Genomic DNA, 24,265 nt, shown 5'->3' on the forward strand with positions numbered 1-24,265 from the left:
TTTATGAGAGGGAGTTGATAAAACGATTAAATCTCTCTCTCTGTGTGTGTGTGGGGTGTTCTCTGTCAAGTAGGCCAACCAAAGCCTATCTGGAGCCCCTAAGGGTCTGGATCCCTAACAATCCGGATAAAAGGGCAGCAGGGAGTTTCCTGCTTCGTTCCGTTGCCATCCAACGACCCTCCAGATTTCCTCAGCCCGGCTTGGCAGCGAGGAGGCTGAAGGTGAAGCTGGCTTTCTGAAGCAGCGTGTTTCTCACCCGCTTGAAGGCGCGTGGCCTTCACAAACGCCTTCAAGCCCCTGAGATTGAGAAGGGGAAAAACGGTGGGAGGCAAAAGCGGGAAGGGGAAAGGAAAGAAAGAAAAGATGCCACGGCGGGAAAAATCCACGCGTCGCGAGGGTCTCGGGGTGGCCTGTTCGTGGGAGGTTAAGCCGGGACCCCCTCCTGGCGTGAGACTCCGGCCACGCCGCCTCGGTTGCCGCGGCAACGGGGAAGACATGCGGCGCCCGCCAGGCCGGCGAAGACACCCCCGGCAGGTGGCGGTGCGGGACCCCCGTTTCTTTCTGTCCCAACAGGCGGACCCGCCGGCTGGGATGGCGGCGGCGGCTTCTCCGCCTCCCGGGGCGGCTCTACCTCCTTTTCAATTCCGTGCGCGACACGAAGGTCCGGATTGGCGTCGCCTGAGCGCCGTGGAAGTGGACCGGGTGGCGGCCGAAGTGAACGTGGCGGTGCTGCAGGAGCACCTGGAGCACGTCACCTTCTGCAACGCCGGCCGCGAGCGCTGCCCTCGCTGCCAGGGCCCCGCCGACCCGCTGCTGCTCAAGCTCCTGCGCCTGGCCCAGCTCTGCCTCGAGTACCTGCTCCACTCCCAGGATTACCTCAGCGCCCAGCTCCGCGCCGGCCAGGAGCTGCTCCGAGCCGCCGATGCTCACCGCGATCTGCTGGCCGAGGACGTGGCCCGCGGGGCCCAGCAGATCCGGCTGCTCAAGGAGGAGTGCAAGCGCCGCAAGAAGATCATCGCCACCCAGCAGATGATGCTCCAGGCCGGGGCCACCTATCACCAGGTGGGCTGGAGAGAAAGCCTGTCCCCTAATCGGGATGGTTAATGATGGATTTGGGGAGGTGGGATATTAATACAGGTAGTCTTCAACTTACAACTGCACATTTAGTGGCAGTTGGAAGTTTCAGTGGAGCTGAAAAAAGCGACTTAGGACCTATATTTGACTTAATGATCATTGCTTTAATGATCATTGCTTATGACTTACATATATGACTATTGCCACATCCCCATGGTCACCTGATTGAAATTCAGATGCTTGGCAACTGCTTCACATTTATGACGGTTGCAGTGTCCTGGGGTCATGTGATCAGCTTTTACGACCTTCTGACAAGTAAAGTCAATGGGGAGTCCCGATTCGCTTTCCACGTTTCTAACTGAACAAATGCAATGATTCACTTAACAACCGTGGCAAGGAAATTTTGTAAAATGGGGCAAAAGTCACCTAACAAATGTTAACACAAATTAACATTTAAATTCGTATGGCAATGTAAATTGGGGGCTCCATTATGGTCGTAACTCAAGGACTACTTGTAAAGCAGAATATTTGTAGCCTGGGGTTGACCTGAAAGGTCCTTGGTGCTCTTCGAGCTTGGTTGTTTCCTTGCAGGCCTTTCATTACTCAAAACAAGGTTAACGTCAGTGCAGTGATGTTACCTAGTTGGGGTAATGAAAAGGTCTGCAGGGGGAAAAAAAAAAACAAGCACCAAGGACCCCTGAGGTAGGATATGGCTGAATTTGGCTGAGATGGGAAGCTAAGCAGGCCCAGCTTGGGCTACTTCTTGGAGGCAGCCCTGGGAGGTTGAAAAAAAATGCCCCATGGCAGCCAGCTTGTCAAGGCTCATAGAAGTTGATGTGACTCCAGGCCATTTGCTTTTGTTGTGTCTCTATGAATACAGGATTACTGCATCTTTGTCTGCTGCCCCCCATACCCCTTTTTGGGGCGGGAGTAAGCTTGGTTGTGAGCTTGGTGATTTGAACTTCCTATGGATGGTATCAAATAAGATACTGTTCTGAATATTGGCCTATGAGGAAGCCCTTCCCCCCCACAAGTTAGTCTTTTGTTAGTCTGATACCTAGGATTAACAAATGCTGTAAATAAAGCAAAACAATAAACTATTGGGGATTATTTTTCAAGGTAGAGAAAAAGTTGTTAAGTGAGTTTTGCTTCATTTGATGACCTTGTCACAGTGGTTAAGTGGATCATTGCCCTGTATACATTCAATAATGTGATTCTCCTAAGTTTATTAAATTATGTTGGTGGGCTAATCCTTTCTGTCATTTCCTTTCTGCTCGAAATTTTAAAGAGTTGACTTTTGTTTACCTTGTCCACTGGCAGAATTTCAGACATTTCTGAATTGTTCAATAATGTCTCTAACTGTATATTCTTTACACGTTGCAGCAGAATTGAAACCTAGAGTCTAGTACTTAGTTTTATCTGCCATAACCTAATTCAGTGTAATACAGTGTGAATTATGCTAACTTGAATCTACATGATAATGATAATATACAGATACTCTTCAACTTACAACATTTGTTCAAACTTACAGTGCCACTGAAAGAAGTGGCATGACTGTTTTTCATACTTATAACCATTGCAGCATCCTCATGCTCACGTGATAACACCAATGGAGCGTGAATTGTTTAGTCATTATTCGGTTTTCTTCCATCCAAGGATTCTTTCGAGATAAAGCCACATCACCTGGGTTGGTCACCGGTAGCGATTTAGAAGAATTTAAGATTCTTTATATGCATTGTACTTTTAAAAGGATATTTGTAATATGCTTATAATGTTTGTAATATTTATTCATTTTAATCAGAAGTCTTTTTCAGTCCTTTTGTTTTGGAATTGAATTCCCTGTATCATATTACTACCATTAAATTGCTCAAGTGGCAATTGTTTTCAAAATAAGACTGTCAGTAAAAATAATGACAAACATCGAATCATACAAAGATAAAAATAAACATACAGAGATAAATATCCTTAGTTTCACAGTTGTTGTTTAAACATACTTTGATTTTACAGTGTCAGTTTTGTGACAAAGCCTTTATGAACGCTTCCTTCCTGCACAGTCATTTGCAGCGTCGCCATTCAGAAGAACCAGTCACTGGTGAGTGTTTAATAAATAAATAGATTTCAAAACTGACATCCAATCCATATTTTTTTCTTATTTGAAAAAAGCAAGCAAGTGCAGTAGGTGCTATTTAGAGAACAAGGAGGAGACTTCATTTAGAGAGCCATTTCATTAATAGGAAATCCAGCATATTTGTTACTTCTTGCCAATATGGAAGAACCAACTAGGGCCCTTATTAAGCTAAAGTGAATTGTACATATGCAGTTTGTACAGTTTGTATATATAAAACATTATATAACTTTAGTGTTTTTTAAATTTAGGTTTTATTTTTTAATGACTTTTAATTTTTGTTTATGATCAGAGGAAAGAATCTACAGCTAATCCTTGACTTACAACCATAATTGAGTCTGGCACTTAAGGGCATAAGTCATAATCGTTGTCAAGCAGGTCATCATGTGACTGACCCAATTTCATTAAGCAAAGTTTATGGTCCTTAAGAAAATCTATTGCTTGTGATAGGTTTTTGTTTTCTGGATAATTGGACATAATTTTCTTTCCTGCAGTGTAACAAGTAATAAACTTTTTTCTGTGATGTAACAGGATATAATTTTCTAGAACATAATTGGACATAGTTTAAAAGTATTTGCATAAAGCAAAAGTAAATCAAAGACATTCTATCTGTATTCTACTTTTTCAACAAATCGTTTTCTTCCAATTACTGCAGCTTCTGACTGGTTCAATTGCAGTGAATTAGTGTTAAGGAGATAGCTCAAAAATAGATGATCATACGTGATATTTAGGAGCTTAATTGCCTTCTCAGATACAGTTGCTTTTCTTGCAAGTTCTTAAATTTAATAAACCAGTAGTATGGATAAAAAGAAATTTAAGTTAATTTTTAAGTTGCAAAAAAGTCTTGGCTGCCATGTATTGGTCCTATGGATTTATGCAGCCTACACCTGCAATCTAACATTTTTAAAAGAGTGAAAGTTGATGTGAAGAGCATCACTTCACAATATTTATTACACTTATTTGCTTTTCTCTGTAGGGTTGAAATTTTGGCAGAAGGAGGGATCTGAATGGTTCAAAATGTTTGCATTAAAGACTGATTAAGGATATCACAGATTATTTTCAGACTATGATGTCATCAGGGCACTCAGAACATAGTCTTTATTCATTTATTTTGTGCATGTATATGTATAAGAAAGAAGAAAATACTTCATGAAGTAAAACAGAAGAGTAAGGCTGTCTTGGTCCTGGGTTCAGTTTAACAGGATGTCTGTCATAAAAATTATTCAGCATTGTGACAAGAGAAATTGGTTAAAATGGTTGAAGAGGAATATGCCAAATTTTATTTGTTTTATTTGTTCACTCATGGTGATTATGCTTTAAGATTGGATAATACTTCTATTTATTGTTATTTGAAATGGAATTCAACTGTGCTGAGGAAGGAGTTATTCCTGTTCCTTTCCTCCCTTTAATTATTCCAAAAAGAATAGGAAACCTGGGCCTTAGATGTTCCTGAACAACAACTATTAGCAGTCCCAGACAGCATGAACTAATGATTATAAAAGTACTATGTAGTTTTTATAGACTGTTTACTGTTAAAGTAGCTTGGGGGAGTCCCTGTTACATCTTTTAGATGGTAATGTACTGAGGAAGTAGTTGGTATTATAATCCACAGGAAGAAATAATACTTTAAATGTCTGTGTAAGTAGAACTGCATTTCTCTGCAGTATATTAACAGACACTATCACCGTTATACTTTGAAGCAGATCAGAAGAAAAAATCACAGACTTATAAACTGCAGGAGGAGATCAACCAACTGAAGGAGCAATTACAACTTACCAGGTCTCAATTAGAAGCTGAGCAACATGACCATATAGTCAAACTGTCTAAGGTAGGGCATATTCTGTAGGGCTCAGTTTTAAGATGCCATCCAATTATACATTACTAATTAAGTTTGTAAGTTTAAATCAATATCAACATTCAAAGAAGAAAGTAGCCTTGTTTGGTAATTTTGCACTTTACAGAGTGAAATGTAAATGGAAAGATGGTTGATTATTTTAGACTTTGTGGTTGCATATAAAATCTGCACTTCTTTTTTATGTTCTTTGGGAAATAACACAGAATTGTTCCTCCTGCCCATATATTTTATCGAAAACTTGTTCTAGCAATGAGCCAGGTTAAAAGAATATACAATATACATTTTCACACATCACCATTTCCATTATTTCTCTCTAGAAACCTTTTTCACTGATCAGCAATCCTTTAGTTAGATTGGAATATTTTAAAATCCACAAATCACATTAATTTATGATAAGGTTTCATTGGTTTGGAATAAGCATCATGTACAAAAGGCAGAAATTGTAGAAAAGAACTTTCTGGAATTCTTCAAATAGCTTTTTCATTCAATTTCAGGAATATGAGGAACGCCGATCCAAAGAGGAGGAGATTCGGCACTTATTTCACAAATGGAAAGAGGAAGAAAAGGAAAAATTGGCCCGTGAACTTGAGAAGGTGAAAGACATGTTTATGAAGGAATTTAAAGAATTAACTGCAAAAAATTCCGAATTAGAAAATGTAAGTAGCTGAGAAATTGGATGGTGTACTCTTTAGAGTAATGTTGCAGTTTTATTATGCTTTATATTTTAAATATTGGAAAAGGCATAGAACTTTATAAAAGCCTGAGCTTCCTGGTTGTCCTTCAGCTACAAATTCCTTCCTTTCCCACTGTACCCCTATTCCTGCGGTCTTCAAGCCAAGGATTATTTTCATCTGCGGCTGCTAAGGCTGTTCATTAGAACCCCTTCAATTGGGAAGGCTCTCACTTCTCTTTCCCCCTTTGTCCCACATATTCATTACTTTCCCCATATATTTACTTTTGTGGATTGAGCACATATTCCTTTGAACTTAAAAACAAATAATTGTACTTAGTATTTGTGGGGTGGTATATTATCTAAGTAATTACAGTTCAAGAAAATGGCTAGATTTTCTAAGTAATTACAGTTCAAGAAAATGGCTAGATTTGGGGGGTTGATGGAGATTGCAAAAAATATTTTGCCTTTTAGAAGTATTTTCTAGCAGAATATACCAGCTTATTTGTTTTTCTAAAGAAAACTTTGAATTTACTTTGATTGCTGCTGTTGTATCCCTATTAGCATTTGCTAGAGATACAAAAGTCCAACCAACATCTGAAATCCAATTTAGGCACTTTAAAAGATACCGTTGAATTAACAGATGAGAAACATCGGAATGCTATGGATCATCAGAATATAATGCAGCTTCTTGAAAAACAGGTAATTTAGTGCAAATGTCAGGCACTGTGACTTCAGATTCCAGGCCCCAGGTATCTGGTATAAATAGGGAGACAAAATTTATGTGCATTTATTGTTCCCTCACTTCCCCGTAAGCTGAACACATTTCCAAACAGTTCCCAGTAAAGCCAAGAATGAGCACATTGGTTGGGGATGACTGAGATTACAATTCATTTGGGGATTTAGGCAAATGAAGGCAGAATTAGATCTCTTAGGAATAGTCAGATTATGTTAATGTATTTTCTTCCAGATTCAGACTCAGTTGTGCTTTAAATTGGTGGTTTCAGCTTTCTTCTTTTGTTCTGGCATAATGTATACCTGGGTTGGACATAATGTTTGTCTTCTTTCGTCTGAATGGAGATTCCCTCTCCTTAATGCCATAACCTCTGGGATACCCTAATCTCTCCCCCACCCCCCAAAACCCCCAAGGTTTTCCACAAATGCTTGGAATCTGATTTTTGATAAGTAGGTATTCTAGAACCTCAGAGCCAGGTGCATTATTAATAAGATTCCCTGACATTAAAATTACAAGCTAAATTAGTTCATAATGTCTATTGTCTCAAACTAAGCTGGTTCACTAGTTCCAGCATTAACATAAAGTGATCTAGGCAACTTGGGCACAGAAAGCAAAAGTAATTTCACAGTGTGGTTCTAATCTCAGATAACCCGTTTAAATTTACTTTCTTAGTATGAGCATTGTGGACTTATTTAATAACTGCCACAACATGTTCACCCTCTAATGGTAATGTAGTGTAACAAATAATGATATTATGCCAGTACTGCCACCTTTTCTGATTCAGCAGTTCATATTGGGATTTTATTTATATTGTGAGTTAGACACAAGTTGATAAGTTGGATTTCAATAAAACAAAACTATACAATATAAAGTTAAGACATTGTTCAAAGTATCATATTTGTTTTATGTAGGAAGCCAAGTGGTCTTCTAAGGTACAAACTCTTCAAGAAGAACATGAAAATGAAAAGTACCAGGTAAATCTGAATGAAAGTTTCCTACATAGAAATAAATAATACAAAAAAGGAGGAAACTGTGATAAACCATTCAGAATGACTATTTAAAATCCACTTTAGATTTTGTAAAATTTCACTGATTCCCATGCTGAGTAACTGCATGAAGTATTTGCATTCAGTTCTTTTGTTGAAAAATAAGCTGCAGCATGCAGAAGTATGCTGTGACAATTACTTTGAACTTCTTCAGCTACATTCAGATTTCTTTCTGTGAGCATTTGAACTGGTAAAGCCATGAATTCCAATGTAGAAATATCTTCCCTGACAGAAGTGTTTTATATATGACAAAAGAAGTACAGAAAGTCTAGGGTGAAAGTGTGTGTGTGTTTTCATAGTTTATAAGATAGATATATTCATGGTTTATAAGATAATCATGAATAAGATAAACTTACGAATTTTGACAAAATTTATACTTACATATTTTTTCTAGCTTCCAATGGAATAGGAAGAGTCGGGAAAGGAGTTTTACAAAATGGAGAAATGTGGAATGATGTGATTAAAAGAGTCACTTTGTATCAGGGCACCTATCTTTTTCTCTGAAAGACTATCACTGCAAACTATACAGTCTGTTATGCCCATAATGCAGTTGTCTGGTTTTGGTTGATTGTGACAGCTACACAAATCTATGTGTCATCACAAACCTGTTGAGTAGGATAGGCACCCTGATACTCTCTGGTTGCTATCGGGAGGGCCCTAAGTTGCCTAACCATACCAAAGAGCACAAAAGTATAATAAATTAATAATGGATTTTCTAACTCCTTAAGAAAATAAGCCTGTTTTGTAGATCCAAATTATTTCTCATAAAAGGGAAATGTGTTAATTAACTTTCCATAATGCATATATTTCTATTTTCCTAGAGCTGAAGGGGAAGTCTGGCCTTTAACCTTTATGACCAAAAAACATTCAGGGGAGGAAAATTAGACCAGTAATTATATTTTATATTATAAATATATAATAAGATATATAACTATATAATAAGATACATAAGATAGCATAAGATAAACAAAATGTTTCCAGTTAAATAGACTTTTTCTATATTTGACCTGTTCAGCTCACATCTCAAATTGAGAAGCTTAAAGCATCAGTGGCTGAGGAACTGAATATGAGCAACATTTTCTATAAGAAGAGGCTAGAAGAACTAGGACAAAAGCTGCAAGAACAAAATGATCTTATTGTTACCCAGAAACAACAGGTCTGTTCCATGTAATGGTGCCCTTCTAAAAGGCCAGAGCATGAGCAAAGGGCCCTTTTTATATAAAACATGTGGATGGAATTATAGTAACTACACAAGTAACTATTTTCTATCCTTATACACTTCTCATTTTGGGTTCTTACAATAGCAATAGCACTTAGACTTATATACCACTTCACAGTGCTTTACAACCCTCTCTAAGCGGTTTACAGAGTCAGCGTATTGCCCCCAACAATTTGGGTCCTCATTTTACTGACCTTGGAAAGATAGAAGGCTGAATCAACCTTGAGCCGGTCACGATCGAACTCCTGGAGTGAGCAGTGAGTTAACCTCCTATACTGCATTCTAACCACCGCACTACTATGGCTCTCATCAATCACAATCAGTGATTCTTTTAGTACTTAAGGCAGCTGCAAATTAGCAGTAGAGCATGGCTGCTGAAATGTGAGTACAGGTTTAGGCTGCATCTGGGCATTGCTTTTCAAAGAATTAAAAAATGGAAGGAAATGTGCATAAAAGAGAAATACAAACTTAGGGCTTAGGGAGCTGGCCTCAGAAGCCAGAATTTCGATGGACCACTATTAGGAAATCTCATGGCCGTGAAGTCACCAGAAATAGAATAGAATAGAATAGAATAGAATAGAATAGAATAGAATAGCATTCTTTATTGGCCAAGTGTGATTGGGCACACAACGAATTTGTCTTTGGTGCATATGCTCTCAGTGTACATAAAGGAAAAAATACACTCATCAAGAATCATAAGATACAACACTTAGTGATGGTCATAGGTTACTAATAAGCATCAAATCATACTAGGAAACCAATAAAACAATACAAATTGTAAAGATACAAGCAACACGGTTATAGTCATAAGTGGGAAGAGATAGGTACTAGTAAGGATGAGAAGAAGAATAGTAATACAGTCTTTATAGTTAATTAGTGTTGTGGGAATTAGTTTAGCAGAGTGATGACATTCGGGAAAGAACAGTCCTTGTGACTTGTTCTTCTGATGTGAAGGAGACTTTGCTTATAATTGCAGTTGGCTGTGACAAAAGGTCATTTTTTGCTACCTGGCCAGACTTGATAGTACTATATTGAGCCAGCCAATAGGCTCCTCTTTGTTTCCACCTGCTGTATGTGCTTGTCTTTATGTCTGGGACCAATTAAGAGCAGTTCATCTGGATGGGAGACTTTGTGCAGGGAGGAGGTATTGCCAAGAGCATTGTTTGACTTACCATTTATTGATGAAGTCCTATCACCTACCTGGACTTTTAACTAGCACAGTATAGGCAAATTCCCATTTCTGCATTGATATCCATTGTTTTTTATCCCTGTAATTTCAGATAGAAAAACTGGCTTCCAAAAAACCAATAGAAAACTCGAAGTTTTCTGAAGGTAAGTGGGGATTTTTAACGAAGAAAGAGTTTAAAATGTGTCAAATGTGTTTTTTACTTTATTACAAAACTACTTTTGCAGGAAAAAAAACCCCACACCCTTGTTTAGAAATATGTGCAGTTTATTGTAATCGGAAGGTTGACACTTATATCCTCTCATATTTTTGTTCTAGTGAAAACTTCAGAACAAAATGTTCAACCCAAATCAAGCACGTCATCCATGCATGGTAGGTTTCTGTAATGGACAAGGAAATCTTCTTAGGTATTATCCTGTAGGATAATAATAAGTAACAAATCAATTTAATTAATGGAACAATATTTTTTTAATTAAGCTCTCCTGAAATATGTTGGAAAGATCAGTCATTGTATTCATTGACATAAACGTAACTTGCTGACATTTTCTTTCTGTAAAATAATTGTTTCTATTTAAAATCAAAATTGAAGGACTTTTAACTAAGAACATAAAACTTCCTTGTAATCAAATTAATTTGTGGCTGGCTCAATAGATTTTGGAATTGAAGCAGAAAATCAACCTGTGCTCCCAGCTGTAAGACTATTATCAAAAGAGCATCCAGAATCTGCTGTCCAAGGTTAGTTTATATTTATCTGGAGTAAGCACCTTGAATAAAGTTTATAATAAGAGGACCTTTAAAAAAACACCTGATTGAAATGGGTTTTATCTCAAGAGGTTTCTACATTTGCAAGAGAGGAGAGATGGATAGGAGAGAGAGGGAGTCCCGCTTGGTGCTCCCAGGGACTACTATGCCTGCAAAACCTTTACCCACATTTTGCAAAAGGCTCTGGGTGGATCTGGAGATTTATTTCATTTGTAACATTTTAATTGCTTTTCTGTGTTTGGAAAGGGGTGATTCTCAGAGAGAAAATGAAGAAGGTGGGAAGGGAGTGAAACGAGTGGGTTTACTGGTAAGAGAAAAGGGAGACTACATTCAGAAAAAAAAAGTCTGGAAATAAACAGATTTGTATTTTTAAGGCCCAGCCTCACCTCGGAGTCATATTCAAGAACAGAGCAAGTTATGTATCTTTTTGCCTCCATTGTTTGCCTGCTATAAAATGATTTTTTTGCTGGAATAGAAAATATGGACTGCTGGTTGGTTCAATGGACTGGTTTTTATTGTAGATTCAGGGTACAAACTGCATTTCTGCATTCATAAAAATGGTTTTTGCTAGAGTAGAAAATACGTTGGTTCAGTGAACTGGCTTTACTGTATATTCAGGATACGAACTGCATTTCTACTTGGTACTTTGTAGATGAGTTGCTTGTAGTTCAGCCTTGCCAGTTGGCCTTTTGCCTTTCTATGTTAATTTGTCACAGCCATTTTTATGCGGAACCAGAGACAATCCCAGTTTATGGAATTGCCATATGGACAATTCCAATTTTAGACCATTTATGTTGATCTAGAAACAAAATGCCCAGTGTGTCAATATAAATTACAGCATGGTAAGATAGGATCTCTCTAGCATCCCATACAAAAGTTCGTGATTATAGAAGTATATTCTCCTTCAGCACCAGAAATTGTGTCACATCATAGCTGCCAATTCAAAAAATTGGATTGTTTGGATCGGAAGTTTTAAGATGTGGGGAATCTATCTGTCATTGTGTGTAGCTGCTCAATTTGTAGAAGTATCTGTTTTTTTAAAAATATATATATAGATCATTACTTGTAGTAACAGATTCTGTTTCTTGAGGCTACCTTTAAATAGCAATTTAACCTGTGCTGTTTTTAAATATACAAAAATGTCTAAATGATATCAGTATTTAAAGTTCTAAGCATTTAGCATTCCTTCTTCAGTTTGGACATATTTGGGTTTTGATCTTTGTTATTTTATTGGTGATTGCCTACTTAAATAGCCTTTCTACTTCTGTATACCTGTCTTCCTGCACCTTCACATTCATCCTGCCTTTTACAGTTATTGCTTTAAAATCAGATCTGTATGAACATAGGTATCCATGACAAACTAAGTGACAAATGAAGAAACTTAATTTGCAAGTGGCAACTTCGCTTTCCTACTTGTGACTTGTCACCAGGTGCAAATAAGAAGTTACCAGATTTGTATTGTGCCAATGCATTATTACTCCCAACTCCCCAACATGATAATGTGTGAGTCTAGTGTGGTTGCATTTTTACTCTCTAATAGGATGATATTATTAGAGGAATGATTGTTTGGGGGAAAGATTATTTAACATGATTGCCTGAGCTGTATGGGGCTGTCCCAGCATATAGGTGATCTTCATATACCTGTAGTAATACTGAACACCTCCTGTATGCAATCTTGAGGGAGAATGGCAAGCTGAGAGCGTAGTATTTCTTGATGACATTTTATTACAATCAGTAACAAAGTTGGCAAAGATTAGATTTATAATGACTGTATCTCTCCCCCAAAAAGTTGGAATATTAAGATGGGAGATGCAAAAAAAAACAAAAAAAGCTGAGGTGTTCCAGATAGAGGTTTGAATGGTTTTTTTATGGTGAGCATCACTGCCATAATCATTGGAACTTTGGTTGTACCGTAGAACAGGGAAACAGCTTAGGTAGAGGGCGCAAGTTGGCTTAACTATTCTTACTTGCAAAGTAGTATCCACTTGGCTTCTTGGTTTATATTTAAGACAGAAAAACAAAGAGGAAAATCTTAAGTGTTCAATGGTCACTTACATTTATCTAAATGTAAACAAGAACAAGTTGTAAAGATCGATGCTAAATGCCTAGGGCAGCATGTTATTCTGTGATGCAGTTCTCATAGTACAGTCCATTAAAGCTTTTCTAAATTGGATGATTACATTAGCCTGGGTCTTAGGATTTTATATGTTTTTGAGCATAAAATGTCTCATTTTGCTTTGAACTGTTACTGGTAAAACGATACTTCTTTTGATAGATCAGTATTGTGATGGGAACACAGGGACCATGTGTAAACTAGAAATAGCCAAAGAGTTTTTTACTCCGTTTTCTCATTTACACGTAATGAGAAAATCCTAAGGCCCAGGCTAAAGTAACCATCCAATTTAGAAAATCTTCAATGGACTGTAGAATGAGAACTGCATCACAGAATAACATTAGCTGTTACGGTTTGCCATCTATTGGGAGATGTAATTCCAAAATTGATTAATGCCTCCTTAATACAAGAGTAGCGATTGAATTGGCTGCTTCTGCAGCCTGACTGAAATAAAGGGTCTCCCCACTGCCCCCAATATCTGCACATGGTATAGGGACAAAGTCCTAATGTCTGTTGTATTATACGATTTCAGGAGGAAAAAAATAGGGTGAATTTTTTTGTGGCTTTTGTTTAGTTTAAACCCCAAAATATACCATCATCCATTTAACCCACAGTATATGATTAGAGGTTGAAATCAAATTGTGCGTGATAATAAATATTTTGCCAGGTGCATGTAGCTGAAGGCAAGTTACAATTTGCATAAAGTTGATAATGAATAATTGCATTTGATTGGGCTTTAATCACCAAATAAATACACATCTGATAGTTTTGCATACATTTTTGAATTGTTTTCATTCTCTAGGCTTTATCTTTACCTATTTTTATACAGTCTATCTTTCTGTCTCTGTTGCTATTCATGTCTTTCCTCGTTATTAGAACAGGCCCTTTTGGTACCCATGCTGGAGCCCATAGAGGAGCTTCCAGAGAATGAAAAAGGTAATCGACAGGACCAGGTGAAGTTTTTGTGGCTTAAATTCTTCTTGCATTATGCGTGTATATCAGAGAGCGAGAGACCAGAGAGCAGTTTTACATTTCTTCTACCAGAAGACACAAAAAAATCTTACCTCAACATTTTCAGGCAGCCTCAGTGTTTTTGTGATCCCTTTGAAAAGTAGCTTCTCCTATTGCTTGGCTTCCCTTTTTGCCAATTAGTGTCCACCACTATTCTCTCTAGGATTCTGTTTTATTTATCTCTTATATCCAGCCTCCATGTTAACTTTCTTACACCTACAGACAATTGAGTCTGAGGGAAAGAGGGCCACCCAGTTTCCTTGCTTTTGAATTTATCTTTATTTTGGGGTATTGTTGGAATTCCTTGTAGTTCATTTGATACAATTCTTGGCTTGAATGGCTTTCAGCCACTGTTTGAACATATTCCTGTCTTATTCATACAGATCTAGATTTACAGTTGCCTTCAGGAAGTCATAGAATCTTAGGGTTGGAAGGGACCTTTTAGTCCAACCGTACTTGAGCAAGAGACCGTATACCATTCTGGACAAAAGTCAGGGATTAAGATTATTTATTTATTCAAGTTTCTCTGTCAAGAGTATTTTGAAATAATTGGCTATAGATTGATCCTCCAGAAAAAAAAATCATAGATGAAATTGCTAAAAAACACAATTAAGTAACAGTGTGAATGATAAACTATATTCAGTGAACTATCCGTGTTTCCCCCAAACAGGTCTTAGATTAATTTTCGCTCCAAAGGATGCATTATGGCTTATTTTCTGGTTAGGGCTTACTTTCGGAGAAATACTAAATGCGTCTATCTGACTGAGAGTCTTATTTTTTGGGCAGGGCTTATATTACAAGCATCCCGAAAAATCATGCTAGGGCTTATTTTCTGGTTAGTTTTATTTTCGGGGAACCACTGTAGTAGTAATAAGATTCTGTGATCACATTATGTTTACCTACATTGGTTTGGACTGAAAATTATTCTTTAGAGTAGGTCCACTAAAATAAATAATAAATACCTTTTAATGGATTTATTATATCTATAATTAAACCGATACCTAATGCATAACATGATTTGTCAGATGTAGTTGTGACCAAAGAAAGAGTTGAATTTTGGATTTCCACAGCTGGCCCAGTTATATTTAAAATTAAGTTATTGTTTTGCTTTTTGATATAGAAACATTAGAATTTCTTAAGCAGAAAATTCAGGTGAGTGCATAATACACTGCAAATATTTTGATGAAGCGTGTATTGATTTTATGATGTGATTTTTAAAGAAAAATACCTGGCTTGTTTCAGAAATAGAAATGCAAGTGCCCCGAACAGGAAAGAATAAATCTTACATGATAAATATCTTGAAGAGCGATCCGTCTTTAACGAAAGAGCTGAGAACTGTTTTGGAGCACACCCTAGCAGAAAAGTTGGAATCCTTGGGAATTAAATCCGTAAGATCACTTTAAATTGTTCAAATGTGTGAATGAATATTAATGTCTTTTTCAAACTAAAATCATAGCACAGAGATCTGGGCCTCTAAAGTAGTGATGCACATCTGTAACAGGACTATTATATATTCAAAAGTGGAAAGGCTCAACATTACTCGTAATGCAGGAATGTCTGGTGAAATTGATGAAGCTTGCAGAGATGACTAACTTGACTCTAATCAAAAGAGAAAACACTATATTATTTACAGTTAACCTTAAATATATTGTTTTTTCCTCTAATAGGCTTTTTGCATGAAATAGAAAAATATGCACATAATTTGTGACTTTATTTAAAAAACTAGAAAATAGAAAAAAGTGAGCTCTTTTTGGTAATAATGAAATAAGACTTAATATAAATGTACTTATATTTGATGCAGAAAAAAATGGAAACCTTCCTTCCTTCCTTCCTTCCTTCCTTCCTTCCTTCCTTCCTTCCTTCCTTCCCTCCCTCCCTCTCTCCCTCCCTCTCCCTCCATCTCTCCCTCCCTCCCTCTTCTTGTCTTTGCATTGTTCCATCATTTCCCAAGAATAATTTATATTCTTCCCCAAAAAATAAAATTATTTTTAATTTTTGTTAATTCATCCAACCAGGGAGTTCGTGGCATCCCAAGTGATCATCTGAACAGAGTCTTAGTATCTGTTGAGACTGCTAGAGAAGAGAGAAAGAAACAACTGCCTGACATTCAACACATTCGAGAGCATCTTGAAAGACAAGTCAGTTTCAGAGTTGCTGAAAGATCATCTTGCAGCAGATTTCTTTCCAACCCTCACCTTTCTTCAGAAGGTATAATCTTTGTTTATGCTCTTGGGCTGAGGGGAGTGTCAGATTTAAAAGTTTAGCTTTGCTGCCTGTAAATGATTCCTTAAAATAGAGTTGTAAGTGCATTCTTTTAATCTTTACTGCTATATTTCATTGACAAAGCATATAAAAATTCATGCTGATAATTTTTCATTATTTATGTCAAGCAAGAACAAGTTAGCCTATTTTCCATATAACTTGGAAATGTTTAAATCTGAATGACACAATTATTTCATGGGATATATGATTTATGAGCATTAATTGAGACCTGTCTGTAGTTAGGAAATCTAAGAAATACAGTCACGTATTAAGACTGTTCAGATGATCGCTTGGGATGTCACCTACTCCCCGGTTGGATGAATTAACAAAAATTAAAAATAATTTTATTTTTTGGGGAAGAATATAAATTATTCTTGGGAAAAGATGGAACAATGCAAAATGTGGCAGTTTGTATTACAACATGACTGTATTTCTTAGATTTCCTAACTACAGACAGGTCTCAATTAATGCTCATAAATCATAAATTCCATGAAATAATTGTGTCATTCAGATTTAAACATTTCCAAGTTATATGGAAAATAGGCTAATTTGTTCTTGCTTGACATAAATAAACAATGAAAAATTATCAACATGAATTTTTATATGCTACGTTAATGAAATATAGCAGTAAAGAATGCACCTATAACTCTAGTTTTAGCAAAGTTCACAGTAAACAAAGCAAAATAAAAACAAGAATATTCTAAATATTATGCCTATCTTACCATCCGGATCAGTACTTCTCAATCTTGGCAACTTTAAGATGTGTGGACTTCCAACTCTCAGAATTTCCCAACTAGCATTCTGAGAGTTAAAATCCACATATCTTAAAGTTGCTCAGATTGAGAAACATGAGGAAGGAGATGGTGACAGGAAATGGTCCCACAAAGTGAGACCCTAAAGAGAGCCTGTGATTTGGTGATCTAGTGACTTGTTGGAATAAGGTCGTGAAATATTTGTAAGGAAAATGCTAAAATCAAATAGCAAATACTGTTTTTTTCTTCTTGTAAGTGGCATGATTTCACTATGTATTGCTTCACAGACAGGGCATGTGCTTTAAATAGAATAGAATAGAATAGAATAGAATAGAATAGAATAGAATAGAATAGAATAGAATTCCTTATTGGCCAAGTGTGACTGGACACACAAGGAATTTGTCTTGGTGCAATGTCACTGGATCCTCCTTATCATTTCATTACAGCGAAACACAGGACAACTCGCTTAGGAACTTCATTACCTATCGTTTTCGCCAAGCCAGTAAAACGTTCTTCCATTGCCAAACATTCACTCGTGCAAAGAGCATTGCCTGCTGAAAACACTTCAACCCCAAAGTAAGTGAAAAGGTTCAGGTCAGATATAACTGTTGCATGTTTTAGGAGTCGCTGTTAGTGTTGTCTTCTTACTGGTTTATTTATTTTATTTGCTTCCCATCTCATGGTTCAAGTGACTCTTGAGTGGCCCTTTGATGATCAGGAAGTAATGGTGGCGATTATTATATTATTGCCATTTGTAAGAAGAGCAAGGGGAATAATCAATTTCACCTTCATATAAACCAAATCTATAAGGCAATGGCTCCAATGAGGAAATGCAGGAAAACGAATGGCAGTGTATGAAGTATCTATCCTTCTTATTAGCCGAAAGAAACTGCAAATATTTGCTTTCTCTTCCTTCCAGAACCAAGAAGAATATGTTGAAGGAGGACATTCCTAGGAAGCCACTTACTACTGTGTAAGCTATCTTCATTTTGGTTTGTGTGCTTTGAAATAAGAATTCTATCAGACAACCAAAAATTAATTCTGGAACAAATTGGACATACAGGTAGTCCTCAACGTACAACAGTTCATTTAGTGACCATTCAAAGTTACAACGGCACCGACAACAGGGACATTTTCCATAATTTCGACCCCATGATCATGTGGTCAAAATTAAACGCTTGGCAATTGGTTCATATTTATGACCGTTGCTGGGTCCCAAGGTCACATGATCCCCTATAGCGACCTTCTGACAAAGTCAATGGAGAAACCAGGTTCATTTAACAACCGGATTACTAACTCACCAACTGCAGTGATTCACTTAGCAAATGTGGCAAGGAAGGTTGTAAAATTGGGCAAAGCTCACTTAACAAATGTCTCGCTTAACAACAGAAATTTGGGGCTCAGTTATTGCCGTAAGTCAAGGACTACCTGTGCCACTTTGCCTAAAGAAGTGTAGTGAAGGCTGCTTGGAAACCAGGACAGAGCAAATGGAGAGATGGGAGCAGAAGGCTGGGCAGGGCATTCTGCCTTTTGATCTGATCAGAAACCTGTGAATCCTTTCCTGATTTCTTAGCCTCCTGAAATGCTATTTGCATACTTCTGGATTCATAATTTACACTGAATATTACATGTAACAGGAACACCCAGTGGTTACGGTTCAACTATTTCAGGTATTCCACCTTTTAACTTGAGTGGAATCAAGTGAATTGATTGGCTAAAATCTACATAGATGTAGCTCAGTATTTCAAATCCAACCTTGTGCCTTTGAAAGAAACTGGAATGCGGGTTATTTCACTAAGAATCATGAAGGGAATTAATCTAGCACCTCTGGAGGGCAATACTTTGGAAAAGGCTGAAATAGAATTCTGCCCAAATAGTTAAAAAAATAGTTTAGCTCATTCTTATTTTTATAGAGTGGTGTTACTCTTAAGTAAAAGTCAGTGCTTCATTGCTCCTATGATGTAATAGTTTATATATCTGCCTATTGATGGCAAAATAATTTTCCAACAGAAATGGGTACATCTCCCAATTATCCTTGCTTTGGTCTTAGGTATAATGTTTGATACCGGTAGACTATTGATTCTAGTTTTATTTAGTTTATATTTTTAAAATTGCTGTAACTGGAACAGGTTAAGTTTCACTCTCCACGAATTTTTGTTTTCCCAGAACTCCCCCATTTAGCTCAGAAGAGGAAGTGGAGGAAAGTGACATCAAGCACTCCTACATCTCACCCGAATTATCTCTGCATAAGGCATCCAAGGGCCACAGCAAAGACAGTTTGCCAAGATTTGCATATGGGAGTGATGTAAACATCCCTGGAGACGAAGCAGATCTTAAGCCATCCAGAAGTACAAAAGCTAATTATGTGGGCAGTATTTGGGGGGAAAGCTAAAAATATGTGGCACGTGTAGGGGAGGAGAAACTGCCTTCGAAAGGTGGACAAGCTGAAGCAGATGACCCATGTCAAAGAATTGGAAAACGATACCTAACCTAAAGGATCCTTGTAAACTACCGAATTACGACTTTGAGAGAAAATAGAACAGAATAGAATAAAATAGAATAAGCTGGAAGATAACCTTGGAGGTCTTCTAGTCCAGCCCCCTGCTGAAGCTGGGGAACCTATACTATTTCAGATAAGTGACTGTCTAGTCTCTTGAAAACATCCATTGATGGAGCTTCCATGATTTCTGGAGGCCAGCTGTTCCACTGGTTAATTGTCCTCATTGTTAGGAAGTTTCTCCTTAATTCCAGGTTGCTTCTTTCTCTTGACTACGACTGAACCCTTGAGAGATCCACAGCTATTTTATCCTCACTGTAGGTGATCTTGGGTGGGAGTGCAGCAACATTTTATAAAGTCTAATCTCAGGATTTGAATTTGCTTTAATTTTCCAGGCCAGAGTTTGGGTGGTTAATGCAGCGGTGCCTACAAAATTGGCTAATCTCCGCATGTAACTTTTTTTCCTTCTACTTACGCTGTAATTTCATGTCCAATGTCAGGGTAATGCAGAATTATTGATCGATACTATCCTGGTTCTGCTGCGTGTCTTCATGTCTAGAATGTACTTCCCTTCTCAAACAGCTGATAGGCTCATGAATGAATCTTCTGCTTTGGACCTAATTGTTTTCTTTCCCATTAACCTTTTGCCAACTAGTTAATGTAAGGGTAATTTTAATTGGGCTGCATCTTGTATGCCCAGAAAAAATAAATTCTCACCGTGTTTATGAAATAAAACAAAAACAAAATCAGTGAGCAATGCATTCGCTTTTGAACATGTCCTTAATTTAAAACCTGAGAAAGGTACAGCGGTGTGACAAGTTTGCTGGGCAGCCAGCTGTGTTTAAAGTGGGGAATGAAAGGGGGCAGAACCTGAGCTGGGTGCAAAAGTAGAAAACTACCTTATCAGCCAGGTAGTGTTCAGTTTCACAACCCAAACCAGGATGGCCCAGGGCTGCTTATTTCGAAAGGAAGTCCAGATTTCAGCCTTGGAAATTTACTGGGTAACTTGGGGTCAGTTTCTTAGACCAATGTATCTTATATTGTTATTGTGCAAGAGAAAAATGGAGATTGAAATCCCCTTGAAATCCTGGAGGAAAGATGACGGTGAGTGTAAGAACCGTGCAGTGTAGTCTTTGGACTAAGTCTTGTTAAAGAAATATTGACAGCGTAGTAGCACCGTCACCGTGTCTTCAAACATTTGCTTTATAAGCTGTCTTCTGTCCTGATGGATTTTAGGCTCTTTACTTCAAAATGAGATGGATGAAATGGAGAAGTTTCTTTTGAGCCAAAGAAAGGAAAACAAAGAAATCAGAGGAATGAATGGTGGTTCATCATCTATTCATACATGTGCCCAAGGAGTAAAGGTATTTCCCGAATAAGATTCTAGACAGTCCCATTAAATGTTTTCTGATCCTATTGTACATATTTTCATTTGACTCTGATGTCACCTGGGGTAATCATAGAACTCTGACTGCAAAAAGCACTTCAAACCATCAGATCCAGAATCCTCCATGCAGAAATTCTTAACATTTCCAGCTTTTACTCATACATACAAGGTGCCAGGAATCCAACAGCTTCTATGGTTGCTGGTTCCACTGTCACCCTAGTCTTATTATTACCAAGATGTTTCCTAGCAAACAACTGCCAGAAGTAGGTTCAGAGCAGGAGAATCCTACATACAGCTTGTATTCCTTTGTATCCAGTGGAATTTGTAATGCAGCTTTAATGAAACATTATTTTCAATGAAGAATGAAACATGTTTAACTTTTTCAAGTGTAAATGAATGAGGTACAAGTAGAAGCATTTTAACATTGCTGCATTTTTTTTAAAGAAAAAACTACAACTGTAAAATCCTGATAGACAATATTCTGTTTTTTGCTTTCATCTTACTGATTCTACCCTCTTTCAATAGAGGTCACTGTTTTTTTAGAATAGAACTATTTTTTTCTACCTGTGTTAATATAGTATTTAGTAATGAATCAAGAAAATATGCATTTCCATACTGTCTCTTTAATTTGTTTTTTAGAGCAGGAAAATAAAACCATTATTTTTCGGTATTACTCCTGAGAATTCCAAATTTCTTTCCTTAGTCTGATGTCTCTCTTTCATTTTACTGTATTACTGTGTTGAAAAAGATTGAGAACCGTTGCTCAGTGAAATATTGCTAAACATTTATTTCCTCTTAAGTTGAAGAAATTGCTGTTATTTCTTTTTTTGTATATAGTTTAATGGTATTGAAGATGAGGATGACTGGGATTTATCATCTCTGGAAGATGAAAAACCTTTGAAAGATGAGAAAAATAAGAATGTACGTGCTGTTGAAAAGAATGATCCATGTGCTGTGTCAATGACCCATGAATGGGGAAAACCAATAAAGGATGAAGGTATTTTCACACTAGAATTCCTATGCTATATTTTATCTGAACAATTTGAAAGGGGAGGTTTAATCCAGACATCTACGGCTGTGGATACTGTTTACATAGATCTACAGTTGCATGATAGCTTAGTGCTGAAGAAGAGTTCCTATGGCAACAAGATGTACAACTCTCCCATTGCAGTCATTGAGAGGGCAGTGAGAGTTTCATGCATTTCCTAGCTTTGCCAAAATGGCCCTGACTCCCAAGCTGGGATGTTCCCATATTGGCCAACTATGGTTATGGGAGATGGCATTTTTTCCAAAAATATTTAGATTGGATAATAACGAGCACCTATATAAGGGGTAAGAATATGAAACAATAGGTGGCAGGGAATAGTAGCATCTTTCTCACTGAATAATCTTGCAAAACAACTGTTTTCTTTTGAAACAGGACGTCAGGATGCAGATATCTCAAGCTCACCGAAAAGCAGCCTGGTCACTGTTACAGATTGGAGTGACTCTTCAGATATTTGACTGTGCAAGGAGGTTTAATCTGATTTCTGTCCTTTTTTCTTACGGTACACGAACAAGGAACTTTTCTTTACAAAACTGTGTCCAAAGTTTTTCCTTTTATTAAATGCAAGCTTTTAATTATGTCCAGCTGGTTCTCCTGAAAGAAGTGGTTAAACAGTGTTTTACCAATTAATACTGCTTTAATACCTTTTTTTAAAAAAATCAAAACATATTTAAATCATACAAAGACCTTATATAAATTTATTTCCATTGTAATGCTATTTTCTTGCTTTTCCAACATCCAGGATGACAAAAAAGTTGGGAGAAGTTGTCTGTGTTTTGACTCCTGGCACTTCCGTGCAGCTCCTATCCTGGGCCCCTCTTGCTGTCTGCAGCACTGCCAACTTCCCTGTTGCTTTTTGGGTTGGGAGATGACGAGGAACAAGAGTCACTCAGGACGGGGAATTCCAAGGAGGCAGGACAAAACAGGCATTGCATCAGTGAGGACCATGCTCAATCAGAATAGAGCTGGAAGGGACTTGGAGGTCTTCTAGTCCAACCCCGTTGAAGCAGGAGATCCTATACCATTTGAAATAAGTGGCTGTCCAGTCTTTCCTTAAAAACCTCCAGCACCAACAACTTCAGCTTAATTGTCCTGTTAGGAACTTTCTTTTTAGTTTCAGGTTGCTTCTCTCCTTGATGAATTTTCATCCATTGTTTCTTGTCTTGCCTTCTGGTGTTTTAGAAAATGCGTTGACTCCCTCTTCGTGTCAGCCCTTCAAATAATGAAACGCTGCTATCGTGTCCCCCTTATTTTTTCAAGACTGGCCATAACCAATTTCTGCAACCCTTCTTCATATATTTTTTGTCTCCTTAATCGTCTTAGTGGCTCTTCTTTGTACTTTTTCCAAAGCCTCAACATCTTTTTTTGTAAAGCGGTAACTTAAACTGGACGCAGTATTTCAGGTTTGATCTTTTCTAAGAATTTACTGAGGAAATCCGGTACAAATAGGAAACACTGCAAAACCTATTCAGTTTCCTTTGGTGTAACACGAGCTGAAAGTTAACTGCACCTTTGCTGAAGGTCCCTACCCCAAAACCCAACTGCATCTGTTGATATAGCTGTTCTGCGAAACTGAGGGGCAGTTTGAGAAAAGATTAGCAGATTTCCTTAATGGTAAAGAAGTGGACTCTTTTGAGAATCTGGCCACCTCTCCCAAGCTTTGTATATTTGTACAAATGGTGAGCACAGGAGTATTAGGGATAATATCAGGTGACATGAACACTGCTTGTGGATCGGTTGAAGCAACATAGAAAGGATGCATTAAAATGCTTTGCAGCACCATAAGTTGAACACATTTATCATGTGTTTTGTAACCTGTCAGACCTGACCTCTGGCCTGGCCTTTTGCTCATCTATCATTGCTATCAAGCTTTCAAGAGAAGGTGGTGATATGCCCTTGCTTTTGATATGCCCCTGCCTCTTCTTATGAAGAGCAAAATTTCCTTTTGCCTTGAGCGTGCAGAAATAACTGCTCAAGGGGACGGTTGGATCAATGATCACACCAGATGCTATCTCCCTTAGCGTTTCAGGGTATTTAATAACTTCAGTGTACTTCATAGATTGAGCCCTAGTAACCCTAAGTGACCCTTCAACAAGCAAAATTTGAACTGAATTGGAGACAAAGGGGATAAAAATAAGATATTTTTTTTAAAAAAAAACTGAAATTGTTTATTTTAAACCAACTAAACAATAAGATTCTTCTAATCCAAAATAATTACTAAAGCTACATTTCTGGTGTCATAAAAATGACTAAAAGCCCCTGTTCCTTTCTTATATCTCATTCTTTCCCTAAACATTCGGTATTTTTAGTTCTAGGCACAAGGAAGCATATCTGGAAACCAGTATGTGTACGTGTCATCCCTCCATCTTCTCATTACTGACGTCTAAATGTACAATGTCTGTGGAAGATCCTAACTTTCAATGGGTTTCATATCTTACAAAATCTCAGGACAGCATTGGTGTTTAATGGTATAATGCGTATCAAGGCAGTGAAGCTTTGTCAATAGGAGAAAAACAAGGAAGAAG

At 37.5% G+C, this 24,265-nt stretch overlaps 1 protein-coding gene across 7 annotated transcripts; it reads left to right on the top strand.

Annotated features, from left to right (window-relative positions):
• The first annotated feature begins 265 nt into the window (after positions 1 to 265).
• Positions 266 to 22,452, top strand: DZIP1 (DAZ interacting zinc finger protein 1). Of its 7 annotated transcripts, none has more exons than XM_087937965.1 (19): positions 266 to 1,062; positions 3,082 to 3,166; positions 4,900 to 5,027; positions 5,549 to 5,710; positions 6,289 to 6,426; positions 7,372 to 7,434; positions 8,522 to 8,662; positions 10,006 to 10,057; positions 10,230 to 10,283; positions 10,563 to 10,646; positions 13,663 to 13,722; positions 15,040 to 15,185; positions 15,813 to 16,005; positions 17,258 to 17,387; positions 17,731 to 17,784; positions 18,978 to 19,159; positions 20,545 to 20,672; positions 21,533 to 21,692; positions 22,116 to 22,368. In XM_087937965.1, exons 1-19 carry the CDS (start codon positions 364 to 366, stop codon positions 22,196 to 22,198), a joined length of 2,742 nt encoding a protein of 913 aa, XP_087794091.1. In that variant the 5' UTR covers positions 266 to 363; the 3' UTR covers positions 22,199 to 22,368. The 7 variants fall into 7 exon arrangements, with proteins under 7 accessions (XP_087794091.1, XP_087794092.1, XP_087794093.1 ...); XM_087937966.1 differs by having other exon boundaries at positions 4,903 to 5,027; XM_087937967.1 differs by lacking the exon at positions 13,663 to 13,722.
• Positions 22,453 to 24,265: the final 1,813 nt, after the last annotated feature.

Source organism: Pseudonaja textilis, chromosome 8, assembly GCF_049901715.1.
Source record: "Pseudonaja textilis isolate UNSWEBS1 chromosome 8, rPseTex1.2, whole genome shotgun sequence".
NCBI classification, from domain to species: domain Eukaryota; kingdom Metazoa; phylum Chordata; class Lepidosauria; order Squamata; family Elapidae; genus Pseudonaja; species Pseudonaja textilis.